General features: G+C 39.7%; 1 protein-coding gene across 1 annotated transcript in view; it reads left to right on the top strand.

Annotated features, from left to right (window-relative positions):
* Window positions 1-13,263, top strand: part of FER1L6 (fer-1 like family member 6) — a 151,226-nt gene that overhangs the window by 123,456 nt on the left and 14,507 nt on the right. Inside the window, exons 33-36 of the mRNA XM_060195393.1 lie at window positions 1,944-2,104; window positions 5,953-6,095; window positions 10,181-10,269; window positions 11,571-11,669. Of these exons, the coding sequence (XP_060051376.1) occupies window positions 1,944-2,104; window positions 5,953-6,095; window positions 10,181-10,269; window positions 11,571-11,669 (492 nt within the window). The remainder of the gene's footprint in view (window positions 1-1,943; window positions 2,105-5,952; window positions 6,096-10,180; window positions 10,270-11,570; window positions 11,670-13,263) is intronic.

Here is a 13,263-nt window from a genome sequence, read left to right as displayed (position 1 = left end):
CACCAGAACTCTGTATCCCCTCCCCTCCCCTGATAGCTTGCCTATTCTTTACCCCTCTGGGAGTATGGACCCAGGGTTATTATGGGGTGCAGAAGCTAGAAGGTCTGGCTTCTGTAATTGCTTCCTCGCTGAACATGGGCATTGACAGGCTGATCCATACTCCCAGTCTGTCTCTCACTTTCCCTAATGGGGAAGGGCTCTTGGGAAGCAGAGCTCCAGGACACATTGGTGGGGTTGTCTGTCCAGGGAAGTCTGGTTGGCATCATGCTATCATCTGAAACCTGGAGGCTGAAAAACGAGTTAACATACAAAGCCAAACAATTTTGGTTTTTTTGCCTGAGCCTGAAATCTGATATGCAGGTGGATCCTAATTATTGTCTGGGGAGATGATGTCATGGCTGGCAGAAGGACCAGAAAGCTGGATCAGGGAAGAGAGTAGCTCCCAAATATGGGAAAGGTGTATAAATACTGTTTATTGTAAACCCCATCGATTTGATATGATCTGGAGCCCATATTCAGCTTAGGATCCTATGTGACCTCTGCATCCCTGTAGATCTGAGCTCACATTCTCTGGTCATAAGTAGGAACATTGCAAACTGCCCCAATATCAGGACCTATCTTCCTCAGGTGTAGCATACAGTATATTTTCCAGCCTCCCTTCAGAGGATGGAACATTTTCTACCATTGTTGATCCAAGTTGAGGGCAATGTCCTATGGGGGCCCCAAAAGGCCTCTATTTTGTTGCTCCTCATAGAAATGACTGGTAACAATGGAGAGAGGGATTTATTTGAGGTCTAGGCCCATCATGTCTGTCTGGGAATCTCAGCAGGGCCCCAACTGATGGGATGGCCTGAAAGTGACTAAAGAGTCATTATTAGAGTATGCCAGTCTCTTGCCCTTATTAGGCTTTTGTAGTCCTTGCTTTGATGAGATTAGCTTTGGAGTGAGTGATAGAACTATAATAGGAAGTAGGTGAGGAGAGTATCTAAGTCTAAGTAGGCAGTATTTCATTATGAACTTTATACTGACTCACTACAGACTATTGTGTGTTTTTGCTTTCTGCTATGTATTTTGCCCTAATTTATGGATACATGTGAACATATGCTCTATCTTACAGGACCTTATCTATATCTAGGTTTTGGGACTTTGTTAGGAAGTGAACCACATGGAATGGAATTAGAGAATCCTATGAAAGGAAAGGTCTCACCTGAGTAATGAGGGTGAAGGGTTGACATTCCATGCCTGATGTCTCTGGACACAGTCTGAAGTGAAACACGCTGAAGTGGTACTCATTGCATTGATTAGGTTGCGATCAGCAGAAGCAATATCATTTGGTATGAATTGAGAGAATCATACAGGAAAGTGAGCCCTACCCCAGAGGTTCTAGGACTGGGGGAAATATAGGCTCTATAGAGTAAGTGGGAGGTTCCTGCTGTCTTAGGGTTTGAGAAGGCAATAGATAATTATTTCTATAATCACATTATTTGGCAATTGAGTTAACTTTGAAATATCCCTTTATTAGGGATACTTAGAAGTTCTACCTTTTGGGGCTGGGTGGCAGCAAACCCAGGAGAATGCCCATGTCACAATGCACAAGGACTAGGTTCAAGCCCCTAGTGCCCCTCTGCAGGGAGAAAACTTCACAAACAGTGAAGTATTGTTGTCTCTTCTTCTCCCCCTTCCCTCTTGATTTATCTCTATCTATAGTCAATAAATAAATTAATATTTTAAGAAGTTATACTTTTTATAAAAGTCATATATATGGATGTGTGTGTGATCAGAACACAGGGAATAATAAAGCAAAACTAATTTCACTAAAAACTAGTAAAGAAATACTAGCTCCAAATATACACACTGAATGGCAAAATATACACAGGTCATACTCAGACAGCCCTTCCAACAAGCACCTAATGTGTCTTATTTATTCTTCCTCTTCTTTCCAGAGAAGGATACAATGCCTGGAGGGACACGTCCAAACCCACTGAGATCCTTACCAAACTCTGCAAAGATCACAAGCTGAATGGACCCTACTTTCAACCTGGGCAAATACAGATAGGAAGTCAGATTTTTTCAGGGGAAACAGTCTTCACTGAAGAGGACACTGGTAACTCCTTACCATGTGCTCTGCTAACTTTGATCTCCTGCTAACTTTGATCTCCTGCTAACTTTTGAAAAGTCTGCTTCTGAGAGAGCTGAGAGAGTTCTCTCAGCTGAGCTTACCCATTTGTTCTCTTTCTGTCTGAAAAAATTCAGAGTTGTGAAACCTCAGTGACAACAACAACAGAGAAAGGAAGAGGAAGAATGGAGGGAAAAAAGGAAGGAAGGAAGGAAGGAAGGAAGAAAGGAAGGAAGAAAGGAAGGAAGAAAAAGGAGGAAAAATGTAAAAGGGCCAGAGGATGATGCACCTCCCTGAATGCACAAGTTACCATTCAAGGACCTGGGTTGGAGGCCCTGCTCCCTACCTGCAGTGGTGATGCTTCATGAGCAGTGAAGCAGATCTGCAAGTGTCTTTCTCTCTTCCTTTCTATATCCCCTTTCCCCTCTCAATTTCTCTCTGTCCTATCAAATAAAATAAAAAGGTGGTGGTGGGGGGGACAACCACCAGGAGCAGTAGATTCATAGTGCCAGCACCAAGCACCAGTGATAACCCTACTGGGGGAAAAATATCAGCTTCTGATAGTCTCAGAGGCTAGAGGTAGTGATCATCTTGTGTAAAAGATGTATTCATGCTATAAAGTGTGGGAAATTAAGGAGGTTAGGGCTGGTTATGCAAAAGACTCTAATCCTGAGGCTCTGAGGTCCCAGGTTCAATCCCCAGCACCACTATAAGCCACAGCTGAGAAGTGTTTTGGTGTGTCTCTTTCTCTCGTTCTCTCCCTCCCTTTCTTTCTGTATCTCTCTCATTAAAAATATATAAATTGTTTAAAATAATAAAAAATAAATTAATGAGGTTAACAAAAATTATTTCTAATCTTAGAATTCAGAAGTAAGCAAGCTATACACTGTCCCATTTCCTTCTAACCTCTGTGTATGCATAGTATTCACATTTGTACAGAACTGCAAACACACCATGTATGGGGTTTTGGAACCTGCCTTTTCACTTTCAGCAGGTTGGAATGATCTCTTTTGCTTTTTCAGAGCTCCACTAAAATTATAGCTATGCTATTTACCTAGATCATGTCAATTGTTTTTGTAATAGTAATCAGTGCTACTATGAACTTTCTTACACATTGTTGCTATTTCTACCTACATAGATCATTGAAGTAGAATTTGCATCAGAAAAGAGACAATAATCCTAAAAGGATTAGTTTATTAAATAAATAATTGGATACCAAATAGATTGTCCCCATAACTGTCCTATATGGACACCAAGAAGTAGATTCTCCACAGAAGCATCACGATGCATACTTGTAAGATCCCAGAGAGGCCTTCATAAGTTTCAGATGAGAAAACAGTCACCTTTAGTTCACTCAAATTATAGTGTACAGTTTTTTTACTCTCATCCTTGTCCATTTGATGCTTCAAGATTGCCAATTCATGGTGCTTTTGATGTAGAGAGACCAATAAAGGAAAGTTTTTACTTTGTTTTGTTCATTCCACTTTGACACTAACATTTCTTTTCACTTTATTGTTTTGTCTCTAAGAACTTATTGAAATTTATTGCATGCTGTTAATGGATATAGTATGTTAGTGGTATATAGTAAGTTTCTGTTGAGAAAAATATTTGTTCACAGTATACCCTATTGAGTGCATTTAGTTTCTTGGTCAAGAGTCTGTATTTTCTGAGTAAAGAGTTACCACTCTTTGCTCCAAAAATCTCATCAACATTGTGCTCATCAAGATCACTTCTAATTTTTCAGATTTATTTATGAATGAGAGACAAGACTATTATTCTGTTATATGTCTTGCTAGGGCTTGAACCCAGGGCTTCAGGCATGCTTAATACTCTTTACCCACTAAGTCATCATTCCTACTTCAAGAGCATTTGTTTGTTGGTTTCTTTGTTTGTCATCACCTTGACTTAATTACTCCTACTGTTCCCAATCTGCTTTTTCAAATAGAAAAAGAGAGATAGAGGTGAGGTCAGTGGAACATATGGTTAAGTGCACAGTCAGTGGAACATATGGTTAAGTGCACAGTGACATGCACAAAGACTCAGGTTCAAGCCCCTGCTTTCCACCTGTAGCTTCATGAGTGGCAAAGCAGTGCTTCAGGTGTCATTCTCTTCCACTCTATCCTTCTTCCCTCTCAAAATCTCTTTTTCCTATCAAATAAAATAAAGTCAAAATGTATTTTCAAACATTTCTGTTTTAAAAAGAAGGAAGTAGGATGGAGTAGAGAAAGAAAGAAGGAAATAAAGACAGAAAGAAGGAGAGAGAGAGAGACAGAGAGAGAGAGGAAGGAAAGAAGGAAGGAAGGAAGGAAGGAAGGAAGGAAGGAAGGAAGGAAGGAAGGAAGGAAGGAAGAGTTGGGGGTGAGGGTGGAAGAACTCTACAACACCAAAGCTTCCTGCCATTTGGTAGACATAGGGCTAGAACCTAGGTCAAGTACATAGCATAGTAGTCACCCTCTCAGGTGAAATACCTTGCTGCTCCTCAAGATTAGTTTGTATTAGTAGTTCTTATTAAACTCTTCAAGTAACCTTAGTTCATTGTTTTGTCTCTATCAATATTCCTATGCAAAATCTGGCCATTTGGGGCCAGGTGGTGGCAAACCTGGTTAAACACACACATTACACTGTGCAAAGACCTAGGTTTAAGCCTCTGATCCCCACCTGCATGAAGAAAGCTTCATGAGTGGTGAAGCAGAGCTGCAGGTATCTCTCTGTTTCTTTTTTCTCTTTTTGTCTCCCCCTCCACTCTCAATTTCTGTTTGTCTCTATCCAATAAAAAGTAAGTAAATAAATAAATTGATTAAAATATTTTTAAAAAAAAACTTCAATTTTGATCATTCTAAACCTTGTCATTTTTCCTAACAATTTTTGCTTTATTGTTTCCAGCATCAGGCTTTGTTTATTTGCTTGCTTTGCTGCCAGGATATCACTGAGGCTTTTGATTTTACTTCTCCTGGAATGTTTACTTTCTCTCTCTCTCTCTATTATTATTTTTTTTTTCTGGTTAAATGGTAGAAGACAGAGAAGGGGAGAGAAAGAGAGAGAGAGGAGAGACACCACCTCCCACATGGTGGCCAGGAGCTCAAGTTTACATCTCTATACATAGTAAAATGTGAAGTCTACCAGCAGAGCTACCTTTCAGACCAAAGCAGGTTTTGTTTATTTTATGGAAGACATCACTGTCTTATGTTGGAAATTGAATCCAGCATCTCAAACATCCAAAGAATGTACGTTGCCCACTTAACTATCTCCCTAGCCACTCTAAGAGCACCTTTTTTAACCATGAAATTGCTCTTATAGTAAAACAACAGATCAGAAAACTTTTCCTGTGAGTAAGTGTTGGTAGGAAGGAAATCTCAGGCAACAATGAGAAGAAAGAAAAACAAACACTTGAGAACACATTTTAGTATTTTCATCACTTGGCTGAGGATCATCTGATGCCCAGCTTCTCTTAGATTACAGAGCTAGCAAGCTACTTGATATCTCCAGGAAGCATGCCCTTCTCCCTACCATGAAGTAAAGCTTGTAATTCATGGACTCTGGAGGAATCTGATTTAAATGCTGCAGTGACCCTGACTGGTCAAAGCATCCTTTAAAGTCATCTCCCTGTCTATATTTCAGTCTCTGTCATTTCCACCACTTTGTCCCAACTTTCTTTTTCTCCAAACTTTCTTAGTTCTTTTTCTTTCTTGCTGCCTTTTCTCTTTGTCTCTTTCTGTACCTTGGAAGATGTAAATGAACCTTTAAGGAAGAATTTAAAAATGCATGTAACAGGCCACTACTATCTCTTTACAGGAACTAATATCTGACAGGCCTCTCTAATTCTCTCTTCTGTGCAGATGAGACGGTGGAGTCATACGAACACTTGGCCCTCAAGGTGTTACGATCATGGGAGGATATCACAGAGGTTGGATGTAGGCTGGTTCCTGAGCACATAGAAACTCGGCCACTCTACCTCAAAGATAAACCAGGAATGGAGCAGGTAGAGTAGAGAATGTGTCTAGCCTCATAGGAATGTTCAACCCCCTGGGAAGTGACCTTTGCCTGAAAGATAGTCACTAATCCAGAAGAAATACCAAGAAGTTGCTGCTTGGAGAACAAATACCTAGAAATATAGATTAGGAAGGCAAGAACATACAAACTCTTTTAGCAACCTCCTTTATAATAAGCTTTTGAAATAAATTATCTCACCTAATTAGGATGGCCAGAGAAGTGTTCACTCAAACTTGCCTGTTTTATGAGTGAAAGAGGTCACTGTTAATAGGAAGATGACACAAAGGACACATGGCAGGATTGTCTTTGATGAACATGTATGTGTGTATGTCACCTTACTCATTATAACTTCATGATGTGCTTATTTTGACTTTCATCTTATTTCATTCATTTTATGAGACACACACACACAGAAAGAGAGGGGGAGCTGGAGCTATACTCTATATGAGCAGCACTCAGGATCAAACTCAGGGCCTCAAGTTGGCAAGTCCGGAGTTCTACTACCGCATCACCTCTTGGGTGATTAATCATAATTTCTGAGAGAAACTGAGGTTAAGATGATACTTTAAGTAACTTTCTTAAAAACTTCTCCCTTTGCAAGTAGAGTTGGGCTTTAACTCATGCCACTTGAGTAGTCCAGATTCCATCTACAGCACCAGATTGAGTCCTGTCCCAGCACTGAGCTCATCCACAGTGTAACTTTGGCAAAACCAGTGTGCTTCGTTAGTGAGGCAGGAACATCTGTCCCTCTGTCTCAGGGATGTTGGAGTGGAGAGCTACTCTTTTGAAAGTTTAAGCCCTTATCAGATATAGGAACCTATGGGTGTCTCTTGAAAATGTTACCAGATGTTTAAAATTTTTTGGTTGCTGATATCCTTCAATATATTTGTCAGGTGTGGCTTTCTGGTTAAAGGTGAACTCTAATGTATATTTCCTTTTAATTATTATTTTTTTAGCCTCCAGGGTTATTGCTGGGGTTCAGTGCTGGCACTATGAATCCACTGCTCCTGGTTACCTTTAAAAAAATAGTATAGGGCAGAGAGAAATTGAGAGAGGACGGGAAGATAGAGAAGGAGAGAAAGACACAGGTATCCTTGCACAGGTTTTTGTACTTCATACTATGTATACTTAACCCTGTGCATTACATTCAGGCCACCCTATTATTTTTTTCAGTGTTTGAATATTTTAATTAATCAATTTATAAAATGGAAACACTGATAAGACCAAAGGATAAGAGGGGTAAAATTCCCACCACCAGAGCTCCGTATCTAATCCCCTCCCCTATTAACTTTCCTATTCTTTAACTTTCTGAGAGTATGGACCCAGGAGCACTATGGGATGCAGAAGGTGGGAGGACTGGCTTCTGTAATTGCTTCTCCACTGAACATGGGTGTTGACAGGTTGATCCATACTCCCAGCCTGTCTCTCTCTTTCCTAGTGGAGAAGGGCTCTGGGGAAGCAGAGCTCCAGGATGCATTGATGGGGTTATCTGCCCAGGGAAGTCCAGTTGGCATCATGATAACATCTGGAACCTGGTGGCTGAAAAAGAGTTAACATATAAAGCCTAAATTGTTGACTAGCCATGAACCTAAAGGCAAGAACATTGCAGATGAAGATTTGGGGTCTCTGTTTTGGAAATAGCTAGTAGGTCTATTTTAGGTATATTCCAAAGGTCCCATGACTTTATTAGATTTTCCCTGTGCCTGACATCTGATATGCAGGTGGACCCAAGTTATTAACTGGGGAGATGATGTCATGGCTAGAAAAAGAGCTAGAAAGCTGGATCAGGGCAGAGAGTAGCTCCCAACTATGGGAAAAGTGTATACATTTTGTTGACTGTAAACTCCATCTATTTGATCTGGGGCCCATATTCAGCATAGGCACCTATGTAACTTCTACATCCCTGTAGGTCTGAACTCGCATTCTGTGCTCATGAGTAGGAACATTCCAAGTTGCACCAATTTCAGGACTCATCTTCTTCAGGTGATAGGTAGAGTATGTTATCCAACACCCCTTTGTAGGATGGAACATTCTCTACCATTGTTATTCCACACTGAGGGCAAGGTCCTATGGGGACCCCCAAAAGGGTCCATTATGTTGTTTATGTTGGAGATGACTAGTGATAATGGAGAAAGGGATCTATTCGAGGTCTAGGCTCATCATGTCTGTATGGGAATCCCAGGTCTACCTGACTAGGGCCCCAGCTGATGGGGCAGCCCACCCTATTCTAATGTATCTTTAGAGACCCTGGAACTGCACTTTTCCATCAAATGTTTCTCACTTCCAAAATGGTAATTTTTGCTTATGTTTTCCCTTCCCTTAGAAATCATGTACTTTTCTTAGTCTAAATTCAGCCTTCTTTCAAATTCTACATATCATTCTTGCTCTGAAGGAAATCCTACCTCATTTGTATAAAATCTCCCCCTGATCATACCCACTCTTGTTGATCAGTCACCTTCTTGCCTAAGCTAACAGAGTACTCATGCATACAGCATAGTTGAGCATGGAATTCACTGGACCTCCTCACCACATGGTCTTTTAAACCCTTGTAACAGAGTAGTCTCATGGATGGAGTCCAAAGCAAGGGATGTGAATACCTATAGTACCTCTTTGATTTCACAAAGTTTTAATTTCCTTATGTGTAATAGAAAGACATGACTGGAGTATTAATGGATAGAGAGGATGTGAAGTTACCTTGGAAACAATAAAACAACACTCTGACAGATTTAATTGTCTTTTTTATTACTGGTGGAAGCAGAATTTTGTTCATATGCAATTTTGCCCTTCTTGGCCAGTTTTTAAAACTTGGGGGGAAATTGGGGAGGGGAGAGAAAATGGGGGGCCTGAGACTACAGAGTCAAAACATCCATACACCCTGCAATGTGGTCACAGGGCTTGAATCTGAGCTGCAATCATGGCAATGCAGTTACCTTATCCAGTGAGCTATCTTTCCAGCTTATCATCTAATTCTTAAGAAAGTGTAGAAAAAGCAGGGTCTCTAGAGCCAACAGATAAGGCTTGAATACAAACTCTAACACATAATCTATATATGCATGGGTAGGATGTTTTATCACCTTCTAATAAGGAACAATAATATCTGCCTTGTGGGGACACTGTAACAAATCCTTCCTATCCTTTCTAGTCCGTATCAAAGCCCCACTTTTTTTTTTTTTTTTGCCCAAGTTCACCTTTATATTTACTTTTTTCATATTTTATTTTACTGTTATGATACAATGTGCAAGGACTCAGTAAATTAGCAAGATGCAAAATTAACACCATAGATCAGTGGCATTTCTATATAGAAATAACAAATTAAAGGAAAGGGAATTGAAGAACTTAATCTTATATGTAACCAAACCTAAAAAAAATATCTCAGAGTGGACATCACGGAGGAGGGAAGGACCTTTATAAGGAAAACTACAGACCATTGATAAAAGATAGAAAAGGACACACAGAAATGGAGAACCTTCCTTGTTCCTGGAGAGGGAGAACACACATTAAAGTAGCTATTTTACCAAAAACCATCTACAATTTCAATTTCAATTTCTTTTTGTTTGTTTGTTTGTTTGTTTGTTTTAATTAACTTATTTATAAAATGGAAACACTGACAAGACCATAGGATAAGAGGGGTACAATTCTCACCACCAGAGCTCCATATCCCCTCCCCTGATAGATTATTGACTGTAAACCCCATCGATTTGATCTGGGGCCCATATTCAGCATAGGAGCCTATGTAACCTCTACATCCCTGTAGGTACAAACTTGCATTCTGTGGTCATTCGTAGGAACATTCTGAGTTGCACCTATTAATTTCAGGGCTCATCTTCAGGTGGTAGACAGAGTATGTTATCCAACCCCCTTCTGAGGATGGAACATTCTATACCATTGTTGATCTACATTGAGGGCAATGTCCTAAAGCCCCACTTTCTTCATGCATTCTGAACATGTTTAATACTAGCATGTTGTTAACATCCATTTCTGATAAAGGAATCTTTTATAATCTGGGGTGGTCAATTCCCAGGCCCTAGTCCCTCCCAAAAGCTAAAATATACTTTCTTTTGTTTTCTTAATAAGGGGCGCCTGCAGATGTGGGTGGACATGTTTCCCAAAGATATGCCTCAGCCTGGACCTCCTGTTGACATTTCACCAAGGAAACCCAAAGGGTAAGTCAGTCAGTTGTAGACCAGTTTGTTGTTGTTGTTGTTGTTGCTGCTGCTGCTGCTGCTGCTGCCAAGACTTTGCCATTCTTGGTCTACTTTCTCAGATAGTAACAGAAACAGAGGTAGCCGGATTGAGTGTACCTGCTTAAGTACGCGTGTTACAGTGTGCAGTGATCTGGGTTAGAGCCCTCAGCTCCCACCTGCAGGGCAAAAGCTTTGCTAGTAATGAAGCAGAACTGCAGGTGTCTCTCTGTCTCTCTCCCTCTTTATTCAATCAATAGAGATAATTTTAAAAATTAAAAAAGTGAGAGAAGGAAGGGGGATACCAGATCACTAAAGCTTTGTCCATTGTGGTGGGGGTCAGATTCAAACCCAAGTGATATACATGGCAAAGCAGGCACACTATCCATGTGTGCTATATTGGCAACCTTTTTTTTTTTTTTCCTAGGCAAAGAGACTATGGTCTCAGTCTAAAAGATGTTACTCTTTGATTTGCAGTATGACATGTTGATGAATCAGTACCTCATAATCATACTCCACTTTCCGCTTGGCTAGTTACAGTGGTGGTGCTGGGGGCCAGAGAAGGGGGACAGTGGTTAGTGATTTAAATGATGGCTCCTGTTCAGTGCAAGTGGTTTCTCAATTTCCACATTTTGAACAATCTTCAACTATGGAAGGAGTATCTAGTCAGAGATTATTATGATTCTCTTTTCTTCTGTTTTGCATAGAATTTAATTATTTCTTATTGGGGGATTAATGGTTTACAGTAAATACAGTTGTTGATACATGGGTAAAATTTCTCAATTTTCTGCAAGAAACTCTCACCCCAGCCCAGGTCTTCCTCCACCATCATGCACCAGGACCTGAAAGCCTCTTTCCCTCCCCAGAATCCTTTGTTTTGGAGCAATACATCAAACCCAGCCTAATTTCTACTTTCTGTTCTTATTTCTTGATCATGATTCTTAGGACACTAGCTGGGAAATGTAGCTTTGATAGAACCAACCCTAAGAATACTGATGATTTTGAACTCCATAAAGTCAAGGAAGCTTATAGACTCAGAGTAGTACCAGGATCACCTAAGAATTGGTTAAACCAGTTTTCAAGTCATTTTTTAAAATTGTATCAGTTTTTTAAGGATTGATTATCAAGTATGATCACATAAATGTGATGATTTTGTATAGATCTGTTTTGGGGAACAAGTACCAAGATCAGAGTAGCTGATACATCATCACCTCACCGACTTAACAGAATTAACTCTTCATTTTTCAAGGTCTTTAACCCAGTGCTGTCCTTCCCTATCCTAGGTATGAACTGAGAGTAACCATCTGGAACACTGAAGATGTAATTTTAGAGGATGAGAACATCTTCACAGGACAGAAGTCAAGTGATATTTATGTTAAAGGGTAAGGTCATCGACAGACTTCCTTTCCTATTCCTCCATATCTTTACCCTTAACCAAACCCATGCCTCATGGAAGATATTTCACATTGTCATACAAAGGAATCCAGGTGGCCTGGTGGTGGCACACACAGTAGAGTGTAAACATCACCATGTTCAAGGACTAGGGTTCAAACATCCAAACCCCGCCTGTGGGGAGGGGACTTAAAAAGTGGTGAAGCAAGGCTGCAAGTGTCTCTCTTTCTCTCTCCCTCTCTATCTCCACTCCCTCTCTCAATTTTCTTTAAAAAAAATGAAAGACATCAGAAGCAGTGGATTCATGGTGACAAATAAATAAATAAATAAATAAATAAATAACAAAAGGAATTGAGTATTTGTCATTTTTTAAGAACTACTATCTTGTAAAATATTTCCTGAGGAAATCCTATTAAAGAAATGTCTCTTTCAGTTCAATGCTAAATACCAAAACTTAAGAGCGACATTCAGAACACCTTAATACCTATTAGAAGTGGGACAAAGTTGTGATACTGACAAAGGATTAAAGTGTGAAGAAAGTTGTTCAGATTAATATAAAAGCTAAAATTTGGTACTTTCCCGTTTACTAGTTCTACTGATTAACTAGAGGACAATACAGAACTCACAAGCATTTTATCTTCCTCCTACATCTTGGTTAGGACTCAAGAATGCCTTTGAAGAATCCCTTTAGCCCCAGTTAGGGAAGGAACTAGAATGTCAGAAGCAAAAGTGATTTAAATATGTACCTTCATTTCAGAAGTAATAAACATATCTCAACATTATTTACTTTTCTAAACCGCCAAAAAACTTTTTTCAGAATTCAAATTACCAACATAATTATTGGTTTAGAACTTAGTGATCCTAAACTCTAATTTTTTTCTATTGAAATACTAGAGGAAGTTAATTTTTTTAATATTCATTTTCCCTTTCGTTGCCCTTGTTTTTATTGTTGTTGTAATTACTGATGTCGTCATTGTTAGATAGGACAGAGAGAAATGAAGAGAAGAGGGGAAGACAGAGAGATAGACGCCTGCAGACCTGCTTCACTGCTTATGAGGTGACTCCCCTGCAGGTGGGGAGCTGGGGCTGGAACCAGGATCCTCACATTGTCCTTGCGCTTCGTGCCACGTGCGCTTAACCGCTGCACTGCTGCCCGACTCCTAGAAGTTAATTTATTAACAGAATTTATTACAGAAGTAGCATAATCCCAACAAAATATACTTATAAAACATAGAATTACAATCTTCTGAAGTTCCATGCCTCAAAATATGAAAAAATACTGGAATATCTTGGGTTTGGTTCTCTAGAACTAGGACCCATTAGATTAAAAAGGTGGTTACACTTACTGTATCTCCTGTGTTCCAACTTCTAACCAATGTCAATGTCAATGTCAATGTCAATCTGGTTTCTTTTCCCCATCATTTTACCAAATTGAGTTTCACTAAGTTTGACAATGCCTTTCTTCCCACTAAATCTAATAGTCCTGTTTTCATTTTTTTTAACTAGTTGTCATTTTTTTCCTCTGAAGGAGATGATGTAGCACATTCTTATGGTAAATATATATATCACCTGACCATTTTAGGG

This window comes from Erinaceus europaeus, chromosome 1 (genome assembly GCF_950295315.1).
Source record: "Erinaceus europaeus chromosome 1, mEriEur2.1, whole genome shotgun sequence".
Lineage (NCBI taxonomy): Eukaryota > Metazoa > Chordata > Mammalia > Eulipotyphla > Erinaceidae > Erinaceus > Erinaceus europaeus.
The sequence above is the reverse complement of the archived record's forward strand: the minus strand, read 5'-3'. Positions and strand labels throughout refer to the sequence as shown.